At 43.7% G+C, this 27,682-nt stretch overlaps 1 protein-coding gene across 3 annotated transcripts in view; it reads right to left on the bottom strand.

The window, feature by feature from the left end:
- Positions 1-432: 432 nt before the first annotated feature.
- Positions 433-27,682, bottom strand: part of LOC121853546 (transcription factor GATA-4-like) — a 104,805-nt gene continuing 77,555 nt past the window's right edge. For 2 of the 3 annotated variants that reach the window (XM_042347749.1, XM_042347750.1), the window contains exons 3-6: positions 5,794-5,990; positions 3,864-3,960; positions 1,375-1,533; positions 433-1,096 (exon numbers count right to left, since the gene is read on the bottom strand). In XM_042347749.1, coding sequence (XP_042203683.1) covers positions 735-1,096; positions 1,375-1,533; positions 3,864-3,960; positions 5,794-5,990 — 815 coding nt within the window. In that variant the 3' untranslated portion in view covers positions 433-734. The remainder of the gene's footprint in view (positions 1,097-1,374; positions 1,534-3,863; positions 3,961-5,793; positions 5,991-27,682) is intronic. The other variant, XM_042347751.1, reaches the window with a different exon arrangement.

Below are 27,682 nucleotides of genomic sequence, written 5' to 3'. Positions count from 1 at the left end.
GTTCTTCCTTCCTATACACATAAGTCCCAGTTCTTCCTTCCTATACACGCCAAGTCTAGTTCTTCCTTCTATACGCCAAGTCCCAGTTCTTCCTTCTATACACGCCAAGTCCCAGTTCTTCCTTCTATACACGCCAAGTCCTAGTTCTTCCTTCCTATACACGCCAAGTCCCCAGTTCTTCCTTCCTATACACGCCAAGTCCTAGTTCTTCCTTCTATACACGCCAAGTCTAGTGCTTCCTTCCTATACACCAAGTCCAGTTCTTCCTTCCTATACATAAGTCCCGTTCTTCCTTCTATACACGCCAAGTCCCAGTTCTTCCTTCCTATACATAAGTCCCAGTTCTTCCTTCCTATACCGCCAGTCCTAGTTCTTCCTTCCTATACACGCCAAGTCCCAGTTCTTCCTTCCTATACACGCCAAGTCCCAGTTCTTCCTTCCTATACACGCCAAGTCCTAGTTCTTCCTTCCTATACACGCCAAGTCCCAATTCTTCCTTCCTATACACGCCAAGTCCCAGTTCTTCCTTCCTATACACGCCAAGTCCTAGTGCTTCCTTCCTATACGCTCTGAGTCATCTAGTTTTGGCTCCTTCAATAAAAACAACAACAAAAGAACTCCGACAGTCTCTACGTCCACAGCCCTTCGAACTACCCCCGCAAGTTGGTGATGGTCTCCCAGTTACTCCTCTCTCTCTCTCTCTCTCTCTCTCCGGTGGATAAGTGAGGTGTTTCCTAGCTTATCATTAATTTGGTAAAGTTGGAGGGGCTGGATGTGTAAGGGCCAAACATGCCATTGGTGGAGGTACAGTTAAGGCTCGGTGTGACGGGCGGAGTCATGAGGCTTGAGGGTGGGCTGGGCAACGCTGAGAATGACGTAGAATGTGGGGCCTCCTGCTTGATCTTCACGTTCGTTTGGCTGCTGGTGCTGGGGATAGCCGCTGTTTGGTTAGGCTGCGGCTGAGGTTGGGGGGCTTGTGGGGGTTGCTGTTGGTGGTGTTGTTGTTGCTGCTGGGGTGGCTGCTGGGGAGGCTTGGGGATTACTGGGGTGGCGGGGTCGGCAGGGCGTCGCTCAGGTTCCTTCGTCGACTTCTCATCTGGAATCAAAGGAAATAGAGATTCAAATTCCAGGGAAATTATGGATTACGTCGAGGTAATTTTTTTTTTTTGACGGTCATGTTTTATTAATTATCTATGTCACAGACTATAGCCTACATATATCAGTTACTGGAACCTATATACGCTTCTTCTCTCCTTCCTTCTTCCTTCATTCCCATTCTTATTCCCTTTTTTATTCTCTCCCCCTTTCCTTCTCTCCCTTCTGCCCTCCCACCTTCCCTCCCCCTCTTCCTTCTTCCTCGACTCTCTCTCTCACCTTGTGTCTTCTTCTCCTTCTCCTTGTCATCTCCTTCCTCTGTCTTCTTGTTCTTGGGTTTCCGCTTGCGGCTCTGAATGGAATCCTTCCGCATCTGTATCGGTCGATTGATGCCGTGAAGCTTGTAGTAGAGGCCGCATGCGTTGCACACTGGCTCGCCTGCAGGAGGGAGGAACATGTGTCATTGTGGAGCCGCATGAGATTGAAGAGAGGTAGTTGGGTCAGTGGTGTGGGGGACCGCATGCGGGAATAACATCTCCTCTACCCCCCGCCCCCCCCCCCTCCTCCCTCAATAGCATCAAGGAGGAGGAGGAGGAGGAGGAGGAGGAGGAGTCTCAAGGTATAGGGTGACCGAAATAAGGTGAGCCTGATCCGGAGAGTGACTTCCAGCACTTAACCACACCTACAGGTAAGAGGTAATTAGAACATAAGAACGGAGGAAACCACAGCGGGCCCATTAGTACATATTGGGCAGTCCCATTTACACCCAACCCCTATCGCTCATATATCCATCCAACCTATGTTTGAAGCTATCCAGCGTATTCGAGTTAATGATGATGTTTGGTAACTTGTTCCATTCATCCATTACTCTGTTTCCTAACCAATGTTTACCTATCTCGCGTCTAGGTTAGATTAGGATAGACTTGAGTAGGTTAGGTTAGATTGAGTATAGTAAGAGTATTAGGTTAGGTTAAATTGGATAAAGTTAGGTTAGATTGGGCTGTGCAGGAGAGAGAGAGAGAGAGGATATCTCTCACTCAGTGGTTCATCATTACTCAACACCAATAATTCTCAAGCGTTTCCTGGTTTTAACTGCAGCTTGACCATTCTAAGAAGACCTTCAAGTATGACCCTCGAGTATGACCCTCAAGTGTGACCCTGTAGGAACGTGTTCGAACGTATCCCCTTGACCATGACCTCAGAGCATGAACCTCACACTTAACCCTCTCCCCATAGCAACTTAGGGCGCTGACTACTGTGGTCTTCCCCTCCCCTCCCCTCCCCTCCCCATCACCCCACAACACTACCGATCAGCTGACGCGTGTGTGTTTATGAGCTAACGTCATGACGTGGTGATCAGCTGACTCGGTTCGTCATCACTCAGGGACGCGTCTGCTTTAGTTGGTGACACGACCCAATCAAGGTCAACTACGGCCTCGGTCTAGTACTCTAAGGAAACTGGGATAGAACGCGAATGAAACGAGTTTTTTTTTTTAACACAAATTAGACTGAGAGTAAATAATTTCTTCTAATAACTCACGGGGGACAATTTTGAGGCAGAATGGTAAGTAATTTATCGATTTTTTTTAGAATAAACAGAAGGAAACGTGATTTTTAGAGAGAGAACGCATATATAAACAAGACTCCGTAATTTATACTCTACGTGGTTGAGGTGTGACTTGCCCTCCTAACACAGTGGTCAGGAGTGTTTTGGTCTGGTTAACGTAAGTGTTGTTGACCTGAAGGTGAACTGAGGGTGACCTTCTTAACTTTTAAAGGTTATTTGAGGTCATTTAACTTTTGGTTCTATGGAATTAATACTACTGCTACTACTACTTTTTTCAACGTGGCCTCCAGCCTTCCCCAATAGCCACACCTACTACTAGTACTACTACTACTATTACTACTATTATTACTACTACTACCATATTTTTATTACCATCATCTAACTCTCATTTTAACTCGTTTAAGACAAAGCAATAGACCAATACCTGAGATATTGACAGTTAGGTCACGCTCATTTAACAACACTGAAGATGACCTTGAAGTACCCAACTAGTGTGAGGTTCAGTCAGGCACCAGACACGAGGAAGGGGTCAACGGGGTCATGAACGAAATCCAGGCAGGAGGTCATTGGGGGGGGGGGTTATTCAAGGTCAACCATCCTATATTACGGTGATTATTTCTTCCCGAGTAAATCTAAGGAGGTGCAAGGAGGAGGGAGGTGGAGCCGAAGAGGTAATAGGTGAATATTAAAAGGGGAAATGTGGTTTTTATCAGCTGAGGGAGGAAGGGAGAGGAAATAACGAACACGGGGAAAGGAAGTGGGAGGGAAAGGTAAACAGAGAGAGAGAGAGAGAGAGAGAGAGAGAGAGAGAGAGAGAGAGAGAGAGAGAGAGAGAGAGAGAGAGAGAGAGAGAGAGAGAGAGAGAGAGAGAGAGAGAGAGAGAGAGAGAGAGAGGAGGGAGGGAGGGAGGGAGGGAGGGAGGGAGGGAGGAGGAGGGAGGGAGAGAGAGTTTATCATTTAACAATAACACAATTCTCTACCATTTTATCACACCAGAAAACCATACGAAAGAACCAAAAAAAAACAAAAACAAAAAAACACTGATAACAAGTGAGAAGAAACACAGAAGGACGAAATAAGATGAGAATAACACGAAGAACCACGAAGGAATGAGAGAGAAACACGCGAGAAGAGAAAGAGACGAAGAGAAGAAGGTTTAGACAGAGGCGTACTACAGGGGGGTAAATGAGTGTTCGGTCACCTTCGTTGTTTCGTCGCCAGAGAGTAGTGGTGGTGGTGCCGCAGTTAGAACACATGAGCCCCATCCTCCTCGCTGATGTCTGGAAGGAGAAGCCGTCCTGTTTGGAAGAGAGAAAGAGAGAATGGAGTCAGTTCTTCATATATAGCCTTGAGAATGGAGTCAGTTCTTCATTTATAGCCTTGAGAATGGAGTCAGTTCTTCATTTAGAGATAATGGGGATGGGTGGTCTTAAAAGGTTATTAACACTGGCATATAATGGTGTTTTAAAAGTCCCCTTGAAGTTTAATGGTGTTTTAAAAGTCCCCTTGAAGTTTAATGGTGTTTTAAAAGTCCCCTTGAAGTTTAATGGTGTTTTAAAAGTCCCCAATAGTCATCAATAGTGTCGTTTAATGGTGTTTTAGTGTTCCCTAGCCATTAATAGTGATGTTTAATGGTGTGTAGAGTTCCTTAACCATTACTAGTGACGTTATTGGTATCTTGAGTCCCCTAACCATTTATAGTGACGCTTAATGGTGTCTTAAGAGTTCACAGACCATTAACAGAGACAATTAATGGTCAATTAATGGTGACTTTAGGATCAGCTACCCTATAACTAATGGTACATGCGCTTGAACCCGACCTTGCTACCTATAATGGAACCTCAGGGACGATCACCATCAACCTATCCTACTTACAAAATATCTACTTATCCTACTTACAAAATATCTACCTATCCTACCTACAAAATATCTACCTACCCTACCTTACCTAACAAAATATCTACCTACCCTACCTACAAAATATCTACCTACCCTACCTTACTTCACAAAATATCTACCTACCCTACCTTACTTCACAAAATATCTACCTACCTTACCTAACAAAATATCTACCTACCTTACCTAACAAAATATCTACCTACCTTACCTAACAAAATATCTACCTACCCATCTAACAAAATATCTACCAATCGTACCTCACATTAACAAGAAGAGAAAATAAGTAACAATTTCAAATATTTATTGACTCCTACATCTCATTACGTCTCTTCACCCCCTCATAAGCCTCTTCTCACTTATCATTAGGTAGTGTAGTCTATATCAAGAACAGCTGGGAAATGGTAATAATTCAATTGATAACGTGTGATTTATTTTACCAGGTAGTGTGTGTGTGTGTGGGGTTACCTGTACTCTCAACCTCTGTATTGTAGGGAATGTTTATTACCTGATGTTGTGAGGTTGTCAGGTGAGGACTGTTGTTGTTGTTGTTGTTGTTGTTGTTGTGTTGTTGTTTCTGTATTGTTATTGTTATTATGTTATTAATATCGTATTGTTGTTGTTGTTTTTGTTATTCTAAGTTACTAAATAATAATAATAATAATAATAATAATAATAATAATAATAATAATAATAATAATAATAATAATAATAATAATAATAATGATCATTAAGACATAGAAGTTAATAAAGTATATATCATGGTAAATTAACATAGAGCCTACAATACTTAGGTGTACACAAAGAATACATAAAAGAGAGAATAAACGAGGAATAGGGAGATAAGAATAACAAAGAAGAACTATAAGAGAATTTAGTTGATGTTACTTAATGTTTTTGTTTTTTTTTGACAGAATTTATTAACACGAGAATTAAACGGCTGTGGTGGCTGTGTGAGGTCAGTCTGGGTCAGTGTCGAGGAGGACTGGGGGTCTGGGAGGACTGGGGTCTGAGTGACTAGTCTGGGAGGACTGGGGTCTATTAGGACTGGGGACTTCTGACAAGATCGGGGACCTACTGATCTACAACTCCTTAGAGTAACAGACAGCGACGTTACTGGCATCACAGACTGACAGGTGTTATATAACCTGCTGATGAGTATAGCACTACGTGTTAGAGAGAGAGAGAGAGAGAGAGAGAGAGAGAGAGAGAGAGAGAGAGAGAGAGAGCCAGACCTGGACCGGCAGGCCTGCACTGACCAGCCTCCGTGAGTGCTTGATGAGCGGTCTGTTGATGCCGTTCATCTTAGTATAGAGGCCACAGGCGTTACAGAGGTAGTGTCCCGTGGCATCCCGTCGCCAGAGGGGAGTCTGTACCGCTCCACAGTTCACACACTCTCGGCTCTCAGCGCAGAACTCGCTCCCTGGGTAATCTGAGAAAATAAACAAGAGATACAAGGCGATTATTACAGTCAAATATGGAGATAGCAGTAACGTGAAAGTCAAAACATATATAAAATGGGTTATCTCAGGTTACTTTAGTTCATATATTCCCGAGTCTCAGTGTAAGGATTCGTTGCCTTAGTAGTTTGAGAGAGTGATAAGACAGAGGTTATCCTACGTTGTTTTTGAGGGGATGAAACATATATTATATAAGTTACAGACATATAGACGAGAGAGAGAGAGAGAGAGAGAGAGAGAGAGAGAGAGAGAGGAGTTATGTGATGTCAAGTAACACAGACGTATAGGGTGCGTCGTAGTGTGGCTATAGAGTACGTGATATAGAGTTGATATAAAGATCCGGGGAAAATAAGATCATAATATTAATTAATTACCTGGGCTCTGATGCTCACCTGAGGAGTTAATTAAGACTCCAGTATACATCACCTGTGCTAAGGTGTAGGGAGAGATCCTTCAAATGAATGGAATTAAATTACCTATCCATTCTCTATCCATCATCTCATCAATCCACACTGTAACTCCTTAAATACGTATCGTAATATCAATCATCACACCTGGTCAAGACAACAGTAAATTCACCCAACCTCATTAGCCGCAGGTAAGTTTATAATGAAAACCATGACATAAAAATAGCGTGATGGGTGAAAATTGTAACACCTATACCCGTACAGGTGAGCTGGACAGGTGAGTTGGATATGATACCTGGCATAATTAATTGATTTCTGAGTACCTGGCCAGAGCCTTAATGATCATATGTCCGTTCATATATTTCTGCATATATTACCAGGTATATTCTCTCCTATATTCTCTTATATCTGGTGTAATTAGATGCCAATCTTAACATTTAACAACATCAATTACGTAAACCACATCAATATTTTATTTTTTTTCACTCACGTATTCTCTAAGGATCTTACGATAAAATTTCCTCGTAACTGAAGCTTGTGAGAATATTCTTAAACCGATTGACTGTAAATAATAATACCTTAACGCTAACCTAGAGAGAGAGAGAGAGAGAGAGAGAGAGAGAGAGAGAGAGAGAGAGAGAGAGAGAGAGAGAGAGAGAGAGAGAGAGAGAGAGAGAGAGAGAGAGAGAGAGTTACACAGACAGACGTACACACAAAGCATCATCATTAACATTAACAAAAAAGTAACGACCAGCTCCATACCCTAAGTAATGTTTCCCATCAGGCTCAACCACTATCATCCTTGAGTATAATTAGACCCACAAAGTATAATTGAGAAACAGGTATATTTGGCCCATGATATAGAACTGGTTATAGGTGGGTGTTAGTGCTCTCGTCTTTCTTGTATAATGACGGTAAGTAGTTGTGGTAGTAGTAGTAGTTGTGGTGGTAGTAGTAGTAGTTGTGGTGGTAGTAGTAGTAGTAGTAGTGGTGGTAGTAGTTGTGGTGGTAGTAGTTGTGGTAGTAGTAGTAGATGTGGTGGTAGTAGTAGTTGTGGTTATGGTAGTAGTAGTTGTGGTAGTTGTGGTGGTGGTGGCTATGGTAGCTATAGCGCAGGAGGTGGGCGCCTCAAACTGGTTAACAACGTTACCGATAAGGGCAAAAGGCTTCGTCCTTAATAAAAAAGAATTAACAGATGTCAATGCTCTCTAAGGTACGGTAGGCCAGTAGAAGGTTTGCCCTCCCAATGTGTGTGTGGCTCATGACATCGACCACGCCATGGTGTGCAAGATAGGGGGCTTCGTATACATGAGGCATGACGAAGTAAGGAATATACCAGCAAATATGTTGAAGGAAACCTGCCACGACGTCAGGATAGAACCGCCCCTTCTTCCATTGGACGGTGAGAACCTCCGTTACAGGATTTCAAACACATCCAACGAAGCCCGTGTGGACGTCAGTGCTCGAGGATTCTGGACGCGGGAACAGCGAGCCTTCTTTGACCTAAGGATTCTCGATCCCATGGCCGCATGTCACCGTAACCTAGCTCTCGACGCTGCACACAGGAGGAACGAAAATGACAAGATCAGGGCGTATGGGGAGAGAATTCTGAACGTTGATCAAGGCAGCTTCACTCCTCTGGTGTTCACAACCTCTGGTGGGATGGGACCAAGTGCAAGATGCTTCTACGCCAGACTCGCGGAGGTGATCTCCGAACAGAAGCAGCAGCCCAGAAGTTACGTTACAGCCTGGTAGAGATGTCGACTGTCCTTCTATCTGCTTAGGTCTACATTGCTTTGCCTCAAGGGAACGAGAGCAACGGCCCCAGAGCCGACAACAGTCGAAGATATTGACTATGAGGCAACAGTCACTGAATGCCGCATAGATCTGCGGCTCAACTAACTCAACACAGCTAGGGTAGCTACTTATGTATTAGGATATTTAATTTTAAGGTAATAAAATGGTGGCGAAGGTATGGCTATTGGGAGAGGCTGGAGGCCACTAAAAGTTGTGGTAGTAGAAGTAATAATAATAATAATAATAATAATAATAATAATAATAATAATAATAATAATAATAATAATAATAATAACAATAATAATAATAATAATATAACAACAACAACAACAACAATAATAATCAAACAAATTATCTAATACCAGATTCGATAAGCCTAACTGTAAACAACGAATCGATTATTATTATTATTATTATTCATATTTTCACATGACGTCATAGTTTGTTGATACCGCCATGATGGAGGTCACCGCCTCACCCACAACACCTCTGGACTAAAAGCTGCCTTCACAACCCTCCTCATCGATTGTATCACACCAGTTGTAAATATAAAGGCTCATATAACCTCTTGTTGTTATTATAGGTGTTGTGAGAAGATTGTTACCTCACCTAAGTCAATCTTGTACACGATAAGAAGCGATACACCCACCCACCCACCCACACCCACACACCCACACACACCCACCCACACCCACACACCCACCCACACACAGGGTTGTTATTGCTATTGTTGTTGTTATACGAAGGGGCGGTTGGAGGCTGGCTGAATCAACGAACACGACATGAAGAACAAAATGTTATGTTGTTCTCATTCACGGACATAACACGTACGTTGCTGGTGGTTCGGATTCACGTACATGGACAAGACGTACAGGAAGCTCTGGGAGGCACCAACTACAATTTCCACGTCATAGATAGATAGATAGATAGATAGATGGAGACAGACAGATAGACAGACAGACAGACAGACAGACAGACAGACAGACAGACAGACAGACAGACAGATAAATAAATAAATAAATAGATAGATAGATAGATAGATAGATAGAATGATAGATAGATAGACAGACAGACAGACAGACAGACAGACAGACAGACAGACAAAATTACACACTATACCTAAACCCTTTCAAAGAGGGACGTTCCCCTGAGCTGAATAAAATCGTCTACCGGTAACCAGAATAAAATGTCAAATGCGTCAAAACGAGGCGAAAAAGTTAACTACATACATTTACTTAATTATCTTCATTAAACAACAGAAAAACTCAAACGTCTCTTCTGTACTATTTTGGTCCAGTGTTAAATGAATGTATCTGGTTAATGTCGAATCTCAAGTGTAATTTTGATTCTATATTTAGACGTCATGTTTGTAGTTCTCTTCTAAGTCAACGTGGTTATGTAGATGCTTGTATATCGAGTTACAGAGGAAATTCGTCTTATGAATCTTTTTTGAGAAGACCTTGGTTGATAGGGGTGAGGGTGGTGGTGGGTGATGGTGGGTGAAGGAGAGGGGTAAGTGGGTGAAGGGGGCGGTAGTGGGTGAAGAAGGGGCGGTAGTGGGTGAAGAAGGGGCGGTAGTGGATGAAGAAGGGGCGGTAGTGGATGAAGAAGGGATGAAAGAAGGGTCTCAAGATTTGTGTTTGATCGCCTAACTTAATCAAGAGACACAGAGATTCTCAAAGGTTCTTACGTCAAATTCTTCCTGTAGTTTGAGATACGAGAATAAATCATCCTATTAACTCCATTCAAGTTACGATAGAACGATGCGCTTCTCAGAGGTATGTAATGTACGTTATATTTTCCTACGAGTACTTAAACTAACTTGAGTTATTGAAGTTACGACAGAGGGATTAGTTCTCAAAGGCTCCGACTGACTTATTTAAACTACGATACGAAGATTCTCAAAGGCTCCTACGTTATATTTCCACACCTCCGTCTCTTACTAAATGATCTACTTTATGTTTACGATGTAGAACTGATAACCAATATGGCGTTGGAATTGCACTGAGACTCTACCTTTCGCTAATGAGGGAGAGACGAGGTGGGCCTGGGAGTGGTGGGGGTAGGTATAGATAAACTCAAACGTCCATCAGATAACATGTATACAGTACACACGACACAACGAACACGACACAGCGAACACGACACAGCGAACACGACACAGAGAACATGACAGCAACGAACACGACAGCAACGAACACGACAGCAACGAATACGACAGCAACGAACACGATAGCAAAAAAAACACGACATCAACACCTCAGAAGCTCACAAAAAGCTAACTTCCTTATTATCTTAGCTGAAGATAACGTAAAATACTAACAACTTGAAGATAAAACAAAACTCCAACAATTTACTTCATCCCGATAACCATTTACGAGCCGATATCGAAATGTTACCGATATTCTTTATATAACAAAGACGATAACACGATACCTTACAAATATTTATCACAAGGATGATTACATTCGGATAATATAACGTAATTTAGTATATTTTTGTCCTCTCCATTAGATCAAGCGAACGTAACTGATATAAACTACGATACCTAAGAGGATTTTGAACCTACACCTACGATAGCTTTCTTCTTTACCTATACATGTGTACACTTGTTTATGTACAAAGCCTTGGGTAAAGAGAGAGAGAGAGAGAGAGAGAGAGAGAGAGAGAGAGAGAGAGAGAGATTTTCTGGATACACACTCAAACCTGAAACCTCCATCTCAATTGCACAGTACATGAATAACTTAAAATAATAACTATAAACTTCCTGGATAACCACCCCACCCCACCCCCACCCCCAGCTGTCAACAAGAACAGCTTAGAACAGCGAGTTAGCAGACATTTCCGGCGGAGGGAGGAGGGGCAAGGCAGGGATAGAGAGATGGAGGAGGGACGGGGGGCAGTAAACGCACGTGAAGCTGCTGGCTGTAACTTTAGAACCTTACATTATCTTTCCATCACACTCCAACACGCTAAAAACCACAACCTCTCACTACATCATGCTGTATCTGGGGGGCGCCGTCACCTACTTATCATGTTGGGAGATTAACCAGGCGGAAAGATGTACACACACACACACACACAGGAGGAGGAGTTAGTGTTGATCTTTCTTTCTTTCTTTCTTTCTTTCTCTCTCTCTCTCTCTCTCTCAAAGCCCCCTTCCTCTTTCTCTTCTCTACTTCTTCCTCTCCTCTTCCTTCCTTGAAAGCCGCCATCAGCCGCCATCAGCCGCCGTGCCCATGTCATCCACAAGTGATACAACTCTATCAGAAGACAACACAACGCAATGCTACCACAATACTACCACAACACTACCACAACACCACAACACTAACAATCTCCACCTTTCTGCTGTTGTTGTCCTGTAGTCATCCATCGTCCACCTCAGCCTCTGTAAGGGCACTATCTATATACCGTGTCTGATGAGGATCGGATCAAGGCTTTTCTCTCTTCGTCTAATAAGTGTCCCTATCTTTACCTCGTTATATTTCACCTTTTTCTTCTTTCTTTCGTTTCTTCTTTGAACTCTTTAGAACGTTTTAATTCTTCTTCGGTTTATGTTTGGTCTTGTCTTCGCTTCTACCTATCCTCTGTTTTAACCTTCTACCTTTTCTTCGTCTTAAGTCTCTTTTGTTCAGTGAGAGATTCCCCCCTTGACGGACGCCACAGCTGATACTCTTTCGTTTGGTGGTTAAAATTTACGAAAATATTGATCGAACTATATTTGTACTTGTCTACAGAGGTTATATGCAGTGGATTAGCTACTTAAGACCACCTTAAGATTAACCACCCTAAAACTAATGTAATGGAACCTAACCTAACCTAACGCTAACCTAACCTAACCTAACCTAACCTCTTCACGTAATGTTAGGAAGTAGGATGTTTGATCACCAGGAGAAATAACCTGAAAGGAGTGGGTCTAATCTTCATGTGATTCTCAAAAAACCTAACATAACTAACCTAGGACAAAAAAAAATCCTTCAACATGGCAGCAGACGAGATTAAGTAATGTTTAAAGTGGTATACGATTTAGTACACTTTAATTATTATTTGGATAGTGGGTCTTTATCTAACAGGGATATATTATCTGTAAGTGATTTCCTTCCATCAGAAAACAAGACCAAGACAAACATTCACATTCCTATCTCCTTGCCTCAGCTGACAAGAGTTTTGGCGGGAGAATTTAATATACGACTCGTTCCTCCTTACTCATCACATCTTGAGCCAACGCAGCGGCCACCCGGAGATTCCTTCCGAGTTCGTCATATTTACTTTCCCAATGTATTTAACTTAATTTACTGGTCCTTAAATATTTGAACAGCAAATCACCGAGGTTGGAGACTATTTAATTTATCATCATGCATAAGATTCCTCTCGTAAATTGCATCGTAAAGAGCTGATAAATGAGTCAAGAGGTCTGCAGAGTATCCGTGTGTTTACGTCGCCGCCAGACTTAACTAGTACGATGGTTTCTTTTCAAGTTTATCTTTGCAATGTAAATAAACACTAAATAACATACATAAAACACGTTAATATGTATAAATAATAAATAAATAAACAAACTATATAATACATAATCAATAATAAACTAGCGAATGAATGTATATAGAAAAAACAGTAATAAATAAGAGTAAATGAAAATATACAAGTTGACGACATATGAAATGTAATGAAAGTAGAAACGCCGACATTTGCTGGTGAGTGAAGTATACTGCTCACCCCCACCCCCCCCCCTCACCCGCGGTCAACTCCCACCCAATTAGTCGTGACCTCTGACCCCTGCAAGCCTGCAATATCAACAAAATAACACAAACTATCTAAATCTGTCACCATCTGTCAGGGAGAGAGAGAGGAGATAGAGAGAGAGAAAGAGAGATGCATTTAGGTTGGGAAAAAATCCAAACGAATGATACTTAAAAAAAACCTAACCTAACCTTACCTAACCTAGTCGAAAATGAACTTTGACCTCACGGAATTAAACAAAAATAAACAAATTAAATAATCTTTGAATTGGTGTGTCAGTTTGTTTCATCTTTGAGGGCAGTGTTGACCCATTTTTTATATTTCAATTTTTTGACCTCAGGCACCCCAAAAATTCAACGGGGTCATTCATATAAAAAATGGGGGTTTGTTATGGACTAAGCTGTATACAGTATATGAGAGAAGAAAAAATAAGTGATAAAAATGAAAGAAAAACCAAAAATAGGATAAATAAAGAGAAAGAAACTGAATAAAATGAATAAAATAAAAATTAATAAATATCAAAAATATAAACACAAAGAAAAAATAAGTAAAGAAAAATGAATGGAAGGAAATAATTAAGAAAAGCGAAAAGAAATAAAATAAAAAAAGAATAAAAAATAAACCTAGATTAAAAAAAACAAAAAAACAACGCCATTAAGAAAATTAAATAAAGTAAATAAATAAATAAAAACAAGATAGTAAAGACAGAAAAATACCCCAAAATTACTAAAGACAAAATAAAGAAAATAAGAAATAGGTCTCCAATCCGTAATTCAGGGAGACGCAACTTAGGCAGTGCATGGATAACCTGGAGCCTGGACACACAGCATGTAAATTGACTGACTGACTGACTGATTGGCTGACTGACTGACTGACTGACTGGCTGACTGACTGACTGATTTACTGATTGACTGACTTGCTGAATGACTGACTTACTGATTGACTGATTGACTGACTTACTGAATGACTTACTGACTGACTGACTGATTGACTGATTGACTGACTTACTGAATGACTGACTGACTGATTGAGTGATTGACTGACTTACTGAATGACTGACTTACTGACTGACTAACTGACTTACTGACTAACTGACTTACTGACTTACTGACTGACTTACTGACTGACTGACTGACTGACTGACTCTCCTAGTTCCTACCCTCCCTCACTCTCTGGCTTGCCTCGTAACCTCCTACTCCTCTATCTATAAATAACACCCTAATATCTCATTCAACTCTAATACAGTTTCGAACAGGAATGTAAACAAACTCTATATTTTTAAGAATTAATAAACATGAAAGAATTTAAGTACGATAAAATACTATATATATATAAATACTGGAGATCAAATTATTAGGTCATGTTAGTCAGTACAGCTCCTGACCTGACCTGACCTGACCTGACCTGATCTGACCTGACTAATGGATGTTTTTCATGTGAAGCTTAACAGAGAAGGTGAGTTAGTTGGTGTATGTATGTATTGGGGGTGTGTGTATACATGTGTGTGTGTGTGTGTGTGTGTATTAGTCATCACTGATAGTAAATTCGGTCAGCCTTGAACTCGACACCTCCTCCCCCCCCCCTCCTCCTCGACCCCCCGTGGCTGAGTGAGTATTTCTATCTGTCTATTTGTCTGTCCGTATACTCTCTCTCTCTCTCTCTCCCCCACCCCCCTTCTCCTTAACGCCGCGTCAGCCGTCAGAACATTAAAATCCAACATAACTCAGCACTTGATGTGAGTTAAGGGGCGTCAGCAGGTAGTGAGCAAAGGGCCTGTCGTCAGTCTCCGTGACCCACTTGGACAGTTGACGATAGTGTATGCCAAAAGTTAGTTTACACGTGTCCTAGCTGTATGGTATGTCCTTTTATTCTATGTCCTAAGCACCCCAAACACACCTCTCCTATGTCCAGAGAGTCCCATGTCCTAAATCCTATACTGTGTCTTTTCTCCAAACCCACCCCCCCCTCCCTCCACCTATGGCCCATGGACACCTCTTCCCATGTCCAGATCTTCACCTACATGTCCTCTCGGTATGAGCATTCTGTATCCTGTTGTTTTATGTCCCTACACCCCCCCCAAATCCATGTCTCCAAATTGGCCTGTGTGTGTGTGTGTGTGTGTGTGTGTGAGTCGTCTACAGGAACACACTGTCGTCAGCGCCTGAGCCAGGAAGGTGCTGATGAGCTGACGTGTCTCTGAGGGGCACGCGCCAGGAGGTCAGAGACAGAGTGAGGAGACAGTTTCACGAGAGAGACCTGCCACACTTTGCCATAAACAGATAAAATTGTACTGTGAATCCCCCCCCAACAACTCATCATTCTGTCACTTTATGTAACTTGCTGACAAAACCCATGACCCTTCAAGCCTTTACGCCCTTAATGCATGAGTCATACAGGCAAGCATGAACTCCGCATGCTTCCCAGATGGGCGCTGTAAACGCTTCTGCGCTTCACCTTGCACAGGATGTAAGGAGGTGCCCAAAGAACTAGCCCCCTCGTGGGCAATCTGTAAAATCGAGAGAGAGAGAGAGAGAGAGAGGCACCGTTCTTGCCTCGCAAGCAAGATGTCACGGGTTCGATTCCCGGGCCGGCGGAAGTTGTTTGGACACTCTTCCTAGTCCCCTTGGTCCCTGTTCACCTAGCAGCACAGTAGGTACCTGCTGTAAGTCGAAAGTTGCGAATTCGTATTCAGGGACAAGTTGTTGGAGTTTCCAATAACTTGCTAAGACAAAACCATTGACTCTTCAGGCTTCTATGCCCTCGACTCTTCAGGCTTCTAAGCCCTTAACTCATGAGACATAAAGGCAAGCATGAACTTAGCATGCTTCCCTGTTGGGCGCTGTAAACGCTCTGCGCTTCACCTTACACAAGGATGTAGGAGGGTGCCCAATAAATGAAAAGAGAGAGAGAGAGAGAGAGAGAGAGAGAGAGAGAGAGAGAGAGAGAGAGAGAGAGAGAGAGAGAGACATACATTTCTTTCACACTCAGATTTTTTTTGGGTTGGTGTAAAATGTTATTGTATGTATATTATGTATGCTGGATTATATATTATGTATGTATATTATGTATGTGCTCCATTTATGTATTATTTATTCAGCCTAGCTAGCAGCGTGTGGCAATGTTATTACCATATCCCACATGCTTAATTAATGTGCCTGGCGACGTATGGAAGCTGCTAATGTATCACTTGCCATACGTCGTCTATAGCAGTTGACCAGGAGCCTAGCTGAGGAGCGCTACCCCCCCTCTGTGTACATACTCTTATCCAGTAAACCGAACCTACAAAACTATACAGGTGTTTGTGTTCTCTCCTGTATATAGAACTTATTACCCAGAACACCTAACAGCATGCTTTCCTGTTAAGTGCTGTAAACGTCTCTGCCCTTTTCACCTTACACAAGGATGTAGGAGGGTGCCCACAATGAAAAGAAAGAGAGAGGGAGAGAGAGAGAGAGAGGAGAGAGAGAGAGAGAGAGAGACATACATTTTTTCACACTCAGATTTTTTTAAGTTGGTGTAAAATGTTATGTAATTTTATTATTTATTCTAGGTAAGTATCATATGGGGAGGAGTGCGAGGATGATTTTAATGATGCAATGAAAACCCTGACTTTGATGATGATGATGATGATGCCACACGATGATGATGATGATGATGACAAGGAGAGGAGGAGGGATGGGGGAAGGAGGAGGGGGTAGGGGGAAGGAGGAGAGGGTGGGGGGGAGACTCTTCTTTACACTATATTTACGAGAGAAAATATTGATAGGTCGATAACAGATCTCTCTCTCTCTCTCTCTCTTTTTCACACACACACTATAAATAACACAGAAGGAATACTCATAAATTTGCAGTACAGGTGTGATAGTGTTGCAGGTGCCGCCGATGAGCAGGTGTACAGGTGTTGGTTGTCAGCAGCCCCACAGTATGTACCAGGTACCATCAGTCCTGCTAACCTAACCTAACCATTGTGAAACTGATTTATGTTGTTGTTATTGTTATGTTGTTGTTACGGTATTATAACACTATAACAAATACGAAGGTCTTTAAGTGCGTGATATGGTTAGGTTAGGTTAAGTTTACGTGGAAGTTCCGTGGTCATCTATCAACATTATTGCTCGTACTTAGAATCGTTATTTAGGTGAATCTATTAAACCTTAAGTTACGACCTAACTTAACCTAACCTAACCAAACGACCTCACTAAACCTATTTACCAAGACGATTAAACTAACTCATTTCTTAGCGTTCAGAAGTCAATCGTCTGACTAAAAAAAATCATGGCGTCGAATTTCTGCTAAGCTAAATGGATTCTGTTTATCGGTTACCTATGTATTGTGTATAGAAAAACGATTATCTTTGACTAGACGACTAAACTAGACGACTTAAACCAGCAGAAACGACAGGGTGGTTGAGATGGTATACTGAAACGACAGGGTGGTTGATAAGAGGTGTATACTGTACACTCCTCCACGACAATGCCAAGTTGGTGCATAAATCCCGCGTCGTATGATTGTCGTTTTGAGTAACACCACGACAACCTTACCTCCCTATAGCCCAGATCTGACCCCAAGTAACCATGCTTCTCAACCTGAAGTTCTTATACCTCTGAGGATCTCACTTCCAGGAGCTGAAGGAGGCTACTGAAGGAACCTACTGAAGGAGACTACAGAAGGAGGCTACTGATGGAGGCTACTGAAGGAGGCTACTGATGGAGGCTACTGAAGGAGACTACTGAAGGAGACTACTGAAGGAGGTTACTGAAGGAGGTTACTGAAGGAGGCTACTGAAGGAGGCTAATGAAGGTGGATACTGCAGGAAGCTACAGAAGGAGACTACTGAAGGATGCCACTGAAGGAGACTACTGAAGGAAACTACTGAAGGAAGCTACTGAAGGAGGCCACTGAAGGAGGCTACTGAAGGAAACTACTGAAGGAAGCTACTGAAGGAGGCCACTGAAGGAGACTACTGAAGGAGGCTACTGAAGGAGGCTACTGAAGGAGGCTACTGATGGAGGCTACTGAAGGAGACTACTGAAGGAAACTACTGAAGGAGGCTACTGAAAGAGACTGCAGTGTGTGTGTGTGTGTGTGTCCTAAACATGAACTGCTATCAATACATCAGTCGGTATAATTACGTCTAAACACTGTAAACAAACAGAATACACACACACACACACACACACACACACACACACACACACACACACACACACACACACACACACACACACACACACACACACACACACACACACACACACACACACACACACACACACACACACACAAGAAAGAGTGGCAGACATCACAGCACTTGTATCAAACACCTCCACAAACACTGAGTCAAACAAGACACAAACACACACTTACCATCATCAGACAACACACTCACCCCTTACACAAACACAGGAGTCAGAGTGTTGTATGCTCTCTCTCTCTCCTCTCTCTCCTCCTCTCTCTCTCTCTCTCTCTCTCTCTCTCTCTCTCTCTCTCACTTCTGTTCCTCTTTCTCACCTCTCCCTTTAAATTTCTCGTTTCTCATACATCTCACTCTCTCCCTCTCTCTTCTCCTCCCCCTCACCTCCTCCCCCTCTCACCTCCTCCCCTCTCCTCCTCCCCCCTCACCTCCTCCCCTTTCATCTCCCCCTCTCACCTCCTTCCCTCTCACCTCCTCCCCCTCTCACCTCCTCCCCCTCTCCTCCTCCCCTCCCCTCTCACCTCCCTACCCCTCTCCTCCCCCCCTCTCACCTCCTCCCCTCTCACCTCCCTACCCCTTTCATCTCCCCTCTCACCTCCTTCCCCTCTCTCCTCCCCTCACCTCCCTCCCCCTTTCATCTCCCCCCTCTCTCCTCCCTACCCCTCTCCCCCTTCTCCACCTCCTCCCCCTCTCACCCCCACCCCTCTCCCCACCCTCCCCTCTCACCCCTCCTACCCCTCTCCCCACCCCTCCCTCCTCTCACCTCCTCCCCCCTCACCTCCTCACCCTCTCCACCTCTCCCTCTCCACCTCCCTCCCCTCTCCCCCTCCCTCCCCTCCCCTCACCTCTCCCCCCTCTCACCTCCCCCACCCCTCCCTCCCCCTCTCCCCCTCCTACCCCTCTCTCTCCCCCCCTCTCACCTCCCTACCCCTCTCCCTCCTCCCCTTCTCCCCTCCTCCCCTCCACCTCCTCACCCCTCTCCCCTCCCCTCTCTCCCACCTCTCCCTCTCTCCCCACCTCCCCTCCCCCTCCCCACCTCCTCACCCTCTCCACCTCTCCCTCTCTCCCCTCTCCCCTCCCACCTCCCTCCCTCTCCCCCTCCCACCCCTCTCACCTCCTCCCTCTCACCTCCTACCCCTCTCACCTCTCCCCCACCCCTCTCACCTCTCCCCCTCTCCCTCCCCCCCCCTCTCACCTCCTCCCCTTCCTCCTCCCTCACCTCCCTCACCCTCTCACCTCCCCACCCTCTCTCCCCTCTCCCTCTCACCTCCCTCCCCCTCACCTCCTCACCCCTCACCTCTCCCCTCTCTCACCTCTCCCTCTCACCTCCTCCTCCTCTCCCCCCTCTCCCACCTCCCCTCTCCCCTCCCCTCCACCTCCTCCCCCCTCTCCTCCTTCCCCCTCCCTCTCCCTCTCCCCTCCTCACCCCTCTCTCTCCCCTCTCTCCCCTCTCCCTCTCCCACCTCCTCCCCTCTCCACCTCCCCTCCCCTCTCCCACCTCCTCCCCCCTCCCACCTCCTCACCCTCTCCACCTCTCCCCTCTCCACCCCTCTCCCCTCTCCCCACCTCCTCCCCTCTCCACTCCTACCCCTCTCCTCTCCCCTCTCACCTCCTACCCCTCTCACCTCTCCCCTCTCACCTCCCCTCTCACCTCCTCCCCCCTCACCTCCTCCCCTCTCACCTCCTTCCCCTCCACCTCCTCCCTCTCCACCTCCTCACCCCTCTCACCTCACCCCTCTCTCCACCTCTCCCTCTCACCTCCTCCTCAATAAAGTACTTGTATAAGTTCGTCATCTGTTGGTGTGTGTTGGGGTGATGGTGTGAGATAAGAAAGGGGGGGGGAGAGAGAAGAGGAAGAGGAAAGGAGAAGGGAAGGGAATATAGAGTGAGTCAAGGCCGAGTTTTACCTCTCTCTCTCTCTCTCTCTCTCTCTCTCTCTCTCTCTCTCTCTTGAGAATTATTGAGAATTTTGGAATTATTGAGGAATTTTGGAATTATTTACTAATTTAGGAATTATCCAGGAATTTTTTATTTATTTGGAATTTAGGAATTTTAGATTTTTTATAAAATTAGAATTCCAGAATTTTTTTTTTAAATACAGTAAAGAAAATATACATAGTGAAAATAAAATGTAAATAAAATAAAGGAATAAGATAAAAGAAGAAACTAAAGGAAACACATTAAATAAAGACGGAGATGAAATAAAAGGAATTAATCTCTTTTCAGTCTGGGTTATAAATGATTCTCTTATCTGTTCTATATCTCTATTTATCCCCTTCTCTCTCTTTCTCTCTTTCCATCTATCTGCCTCCCTCTGTCTGTCTGTCTGTGTCTCTGTCTGTCTGTCTGTCGCCCTCTTTCTTTTCCTTTATCTATTCTACAGTATTATCTCTCTCTCTCTCTCTCTCTCTCTCTCTATCTCTCTCTCTCTCTCTCTCTCTCTCTCTCTCTCTCTCTCTCTCCTGGACTCCACAGTGTGTTCAGTGTTGCGTGACTATTAATCTTCTCAGTTTTATCTGTGTGTGTGTGTGTGTGTGTGTGTGTGTGTGTGTGTGTGTGTGTGTGTGTGTGTGTGTGTGTTTGTGTGTGTGTGTAAATAAACTTTATGTATTTCTGTATCCATATGTATTAATTTACTCTCATGTGTGTGTGTGTGTGTGTGTGTGTGTGTGTGTGTGTGTGTGTGTGTGTGTGTGTGTGTGTGTGTGTGTGTGTGTGTGTGTGTGTGTGTGTGTGTGTGTGTGTGTTAGCCCCAACAAACACCTACTGATACCCGTGTTTGAGAGCAGCGTCTAAACATTACAATGTTTGTCCAGACACCGTCGAGCTGGGGCACCCGATGACACATACCAGTGCTAACAAGGACCAGGGGGTGCCAAGGGGGGAGTGCCAAATGAAGGAAGAACGGGTACTATGAGGGACAGTGCCATGGTGAGTGCCAGTGAAGGAAAAAAAATCCTAAGGGGATAGTGCCAAGGGTTAGCATGAATGAGAAGTGCCAAAGAGAAGTGCCAAGGAAGGGATATGGATAGAGGGCAGTGCCAGTGGTAAGAACACCTAGGAGACAATTCCAGTGACAGGAGGTGGGGAGGTAATTCCAGGAGGGAAGTGCCAATAGACTAGAGAGCACCACTTGGGGAGGAAGTGCCAGGGCAGTAGATAGGGACAGTGCCAGTAGAGGTTATCATGTGTGGTGTGTGGGGGACGATAGCTTCATCTTAGAAGGATGATAATAACGTTTACTCAGACACCAGCCAACACATCCCTATCTCCCCTCTCTCCCTCCTCCCTCCTTCTGCTTTAATGGGTGTGATGGGAGGGAAGGGATGAGGAGGAAGAAGGGAAAGAGGAGAAAGAGGTGAGAGAGATGAAAGGAGGGAAAGAAGAAAAGAGAAGAGGAAAGGAAGGAGAGACAGGAAGAATGAACACACACACACACACACACACACACACACACACACACACACACACACACACGTATGTTGCCTTGAGAACATCGTAAGTTACGCCTACTGAGGCCTTTGTTTACAAACATTTGATTCTCTCCTCCCCCCCCCCACACTACCTATTACAGGGGGAGGGGGAGAGGGAGGGAGGGTGAAGGAAGGGGGAAGAGAAAGACACAGGAGGAGAGGATAAAGAGGGAGAAGAGGAAAGGGTGGATATTACTGACAATATCTCCTTTAATCACTTTTTAAGGGGATGGGGGGGTTGAGGGGAGGAGGGGGATTGAGGGGTTAAGGGGTGAGGGGAGACATTTTATAAACAACAACACCTTCCCTTTTATGACTCGTGTTTAATATGCCATGAGGGGCTGGTAGGATAAGACTGCCACCAACTAATTCATGAAGTGTCGGGAATATGATGATTTCAACGGTAGGTTCTGTGTTGGGACGAGTGATGGGAGGTTCTGGGATATACTGTGGGTTCTGGGACAAGGTGTGGGTTCTGGGACAAAGTGTAGGTTCTGGGATATACTGTGGGTCTGGGGGACAAAGTGTGGGTTCTGGGACAAAGTGTAGGTTCTGGGGATATACTGTGGGTTCTGGGACTAAGTGTGGGTTCTGGGACAAAGTGTAGGTTCTGGGACTAAGTGTGGGTTCTAACGAAAAAAAATTAAGTGATTTAATTCAACTCTATTGTGAACTAATCTATTTCCGTATGATAATTCTCCCCCCAAAAAACACTCCATTCGTTTTATTAAATTTTGGCGGGAAATTACTATACGGAACATATCTGTTTATTTACGATAATCCCCTCTAAAGGCCTTCACACGCCCCATTAACTTTTTGGCGGGAAATAACACGTGTGACAGGTCTGTTTATTTACGATAATTCCCGCCAAAAGCCTTCACACGCCCCATTATTTTATTTTTAGGGAATAACACGTGACAGGTCCGGGAATGTAAACAAAGCCCATACAATAAAAGGTCTTAACCCCGTCTTAGCCGTATCAGTTTGTGTTAAGTACTCCTAAGTGGCGCTGTTAGCTACCGTGCGTCATCCAGGTCCTGTGCTCTAGTGGGGCGTCTTGGTTGGCTCCATGAGTCCTTGAGAAAAACCAAATGCTCCGTGTCAGGTCTCCGAACTCTCAGACGTACTTCAGACAGATACAAGAATATCCTCATTATGAACAAGGCGGTCAAGGCGTTTTCAAGACTTCCACAATTGTTTAAAAAAAAAAGTTAAAATTTCTCCCCAAAACGCCCATAATTCTTAAAAAAAGGCCAAAAATCTATCTAAAAAAACGCCCAAATTCCCCGAGCGTCGCTAGAATCCGCCAGAATAATAAAACGACCGAATTAAGCTGTAATATAACTTTAAGAGCTGCCAAAACACTCTGAGACCCATCAGAGCCTGCCAAAACACTCTGAGATCTGACTAAAGCCTGCCAAACTTCTTTCGACACCCACCAAATTACTCCATTCAAATCACACTCCACAAATCCCCAACCAACTCTACACTCCACCAACTCCCCCACACCTCCCAACCCCACACTCCAACCCCCAGCCCACCATCCTACAGAGAAGCAGATATGAACCACATGTACCTGAAGCAGTAGATCTCTCCCAGCAGAAGTTGGGAGTCATTATTCACTGTCAGCCCCCCTTATCCCTTCACGACCCTAGTGGAGGTGCTGGGGTGGAGGTGGGGTGATGGTGGGGGTGATGTTGGGGGTGGAGGTGCGGGGGTGATGGCTGGGGTGATGGTGTGGAGTGGAGGTGGTGATGTGCTGGAGGTGGAGGTGCTGGGACGTGCTGGGTGATGGTGCTGGGGGAGTGTGGTGGAGGTGCGTGATGGTGCTGGGAGTGCTGGAGGAGTGCTAGGGAGGTGTGGTGCTGGGTGATGGTGCTGGGAGTGGTGATGGTGCTGGGAGGTGTTGATGGTGCTGGGGAGGTATAGGAGCCAAACCTCTCACACACACACACCTCTCTCTCTCTCTCCTCTTCCGTCTGTCCGTCTATCTCACTACACGGGTCATGACCTTCGTCCAATACACCGCCCTAAGTGGCTGCTTCCCGTTCCTCTTACCTTATTATTTATCTTCTACCGTACCTGCCTCCTTCTCTCACTCTCTGTCTCTCATTTATCACTCCTCTGTTTATCTTTCTCGTTTATCATCTCTCTCTCTCTCTCCTCTCTCTCTCTCTCTCTCCTCTCTTCTTCTTCTTCTTCTTCTCTCCTCCTCCTCCTCTTCTTTTCTCCTTCCTTTCCTCCCTCTCCCAAACCAGTATTCCTGTCTCCCTCCTCTCCTCACCTTCTCACACCCTCATTTCACCCCCCACCCCTCCATCACCTCCCCTGTCTCTTAGTGTTATCAGCAAGGGGTGGCTAGACCATTACCCCCACCACTCATGACTGCCACTAACCTCTTCTTGCCACTACCCTTTCCCACCACTACTTACTGCACCACCACCATCACCACTACCACCACCACCACCACCACCACCACCGCCACCACCACCACTACCACCACCACCACCACACCACCACTACCACCACCACCACCACCACCATCACCACTACCATCACCACACCACCACCACCACCACCACCACCACCACTCACACCACCACCACCACCACCACCACCACCACCACCACCACCACCACCACCACCACCACCACCACCACCACCACCACCACCACCACCACCACCACCACCACCACCACCACCACTACCACCACCACCACCACCGCTCCCACCATCACCACCACCACCACCACCACCACCACTACCACCACACCACCACCACTACCCCTCTCTCTCAATAGCCACACAAACAACCCCTCTGAATGTGAACAAGAAGGCCATATCACCTATATATTTACGCTCCTTGAGGCCATTTAACTCTATAAGGATAGGACATTCTTACTTATTTATGTTTCTATATTAATTTATACTTAGTGTCAATCAGTACAATAAATGGGAGAGAGAATGTTTTTTTTAATGGCACTTTACATCTGACTCTATATGGCACTTATATCTGACTCTAAATGTCACTTATATCTTACTCTAAATGGCACTCATACCCGACATAGTTCCCCAACCCAACCTGGTACCTCACCCCTACCTGATACCTCACCCCTACCTGATACCTCACCCCTACCTGATACCTCACCCCTACCTGATACCTCACCCCTACCTGATACCTCACCCCTACCTGATACCTCACCCCTACCTGATACCTCACCCCTACCTGATACCTCACCCTACCTGATACCTCACCCTTACCTGATAATTCTCTTGTTAACTCTGTGGTACACAAGGAACAAAATTACCAAGCAATCGGCAAGCAAAAAAAAAAACACGTCGCAAGCACACAGAGGCAAGCAAGGGTAGCCACCGCCCAAGTCATAAGATGCACTCGGAGACAGATATCGTCGTTAAAGCAGGATTACGGTGATGGCACAGAAGGTGAGGTAATTTTGAGTGTGCTTGAAGGCAGGCAGGCAGGCAGACAGAGCAGGCAGACAAGCAGGGCAGACAGGCAGGCAAGCAAACCGGCCCGTCGGCAAGCAGACGCGTAAGAAAAAAAAGTTCAGAATGCAAGGTTGTAAGCAGAGGGCAGACCGGCAAGCAGATGAGCCAGCGAGCAGGGCCAGTTACAAGGTCACAAGCAGGCAAGCCAATTCACCCTCCTCCTCCTCCTCCTCCTCCGCCTCCTCCTTCTCCTCTCCCTCCTTCTCTTTCTACTAATCTCCTCCTCCTTCTCCTCCTACTTCCCTTCCTCTTCCTCCAACTCTTCTTCCGGCCACGCCACCTCCATGATATCAGAAAAGAAACATTACTAATAAATATCCTCCTTCCATTAATATTAAATAATTATTAATATCTTTTTTCCCTCCATCCCATTAAAAAATTTATGTGACTAAGATTGACTAATAAATTATTTCTTACTCCTGCGTAAAAATATATTCCAAAATATTTTATAATTACCGTGGTATAATAACAAGGAATTATATTATTATTTTATGCCATATATATTAGTTATTTTTATTATATTTACATAATTATTTATTGTCTTTTGTTTGGGATTCATAAAAAAAAAAGTGGTGGTTTCAGTTGGATGGGAACTATGGTAAATTTTGTCGTCAAGGATCCGAGTACAACTGAAATATTATGGTATAATAAGGTGCAGTTTGTGTGTTGCTAAATATAATCAATAAACATGTGTGGCAGAGAGTCGACAGCTGTTGAAACACGATAAAGCGAGTTATTAAAACACTACCGGTTGATTAATGTGAAAATTTTAACGCCTGGAAGTGAAAAAATAAATTAATAAAAAAATACTCGGTAAAAAATAAAAATAGTTATGTTAATTAACTCTCAAAAATAAGGGATTAAAATAAATAAGACACAAACAGACTCAGTAACCTCACTTTACAGACTATAATTAACAAAGACAAATATATAACTTGTTTAATGGGAGCAAATACTCAAGTCACTTATATCATTAATAATTATACTATTATTATTTGTTGCTTAATTGAAGTCTTCATGAATTTGAACAGCTTGGGTGATGACAAAAAATATACTGTTCACTCATTGCCAACATTCATACGTTAGTCAGAGTTAACAATTAGTCTGTGCTACAAGGGCAGAGAAATTTGTCTGTGTTCACGAGTCGTTGATGCACAGTTTATCTTCCTGCTCCCTGTATAACATTTTTCTACACGTTTAAAACAATAATTAAATAATTCATCATGAAAATTGTATAACTGAACATATATTTTTAATATATATTCCATAATAAATACAATTAAAATAAAGTTCACTCTCGCACGAATGTTTTCATTGGTCTATGAATCGACCAAACAGAGGTCGTATACTGTATATATATATATATTCTGTATATATAAAATAGTCACAAATTCTTTTCGGTATTTAAATATTGCGAAAAGACTTAATGGGAAATAACATAAGAGAAATAAAATGATTCCGGACTGACACTGATTTCCTTGTTTATCTTATCTTTATAACCCGTGTTTAGTGAAGATATTTACGTAAGGTAGAAACTCACTGCAATTTTGTCTTTCTATTTGATGCTAAGTGAAGGTTTTAGTTACAGTAGAGTCTCATAGTAAATTTGACGCCATTTTTTTTTTTATTTGAGTTTTGTTACATTTATTGCTTGGATATTTAAGCATCCTGGTCCACATTACAGCCAAGGAAATATAAGCAAAGTCAGAAACAAGTGAACATCAGCGCTATGTTTACTACTGAGGGACTCCGAGTATAAACATTACTTACAAAAAAGATGGATAGAACTTCTGGTTTGTTTTTATTTACGTTTTTATAAAGGCTTCGTATACGGTCAAGTACCATTTATGTATGAGTGAGTGTCGCTGGTGTATTAAAATCAATTGCCCATCAGATAATGTTCTTTTGCGTTGATCTTATTAAGGTGTTATGTTTCACGACTGAGGATAACACGCCAATGTGAGAGAACTGTTTATACTCAGGAACTTCTTCTCGGGAGAATTATTAAGACAAGAATTTATGAAAAGATTTGATGTGGCGTTAATTGATCCTTCTCACAGCCTATAGACCTACAATGTGATGCTGACCGATGCTTATGGTTACTCATCCCAGCGCTTGGGTTATCTCTTAAAATACATTAGAATAAACTATCCTTTTTTTTTGAGTACGTAACCAAGACTTCAAATTTCTTCCATTGCCACAACATAAACACTTAATACATATATATATTACCAGGTTATTATGTATTAGTGAGCTTCAATAACTAAGATCATTTGCCGGGTATTCTTGAAGTGTTGATTCACTATTTATCAACAATTAGATATCAAGAGAGGTCAAATATTTGCTAATTGTTGGTCGTATCATAATAATCTTCAGTTTCCTTCCAAAAATCTGGCATGATGGTCGATTCCATCTTTTCAGTGTACAGTATTTCAAGAGCCATGTTTACACCTGAGTGACCCTTCGTATAAGACAAATATGGCGGCTATTGTTCTTATCAGCAGTTATTTGCCATAAATTTAAGGCAAAAGTGTGTTTTT

This window comes from Homarus americanus, unplaced genomic scaffold (genome assembly GCF_018991925.1).
Source record: "Homarus americanus isolate GMGI-L3 unplaced genomic scaffold, GMGI_Hamer_2.0 scaffold4896, whole genome shotgun sequence".
NCBI classification, from domain to species: Eukaryota; Metazoa; Arthropoda; class Malacostraca; order Decapoda; family Nephropidae; genus Homarus; species Homarus americanus.
The sequence above is the reverse complement of the archived record's forward strand: the minus strand, read 5'-3'. Positions and strand labels throughout refer to the sequence as shown.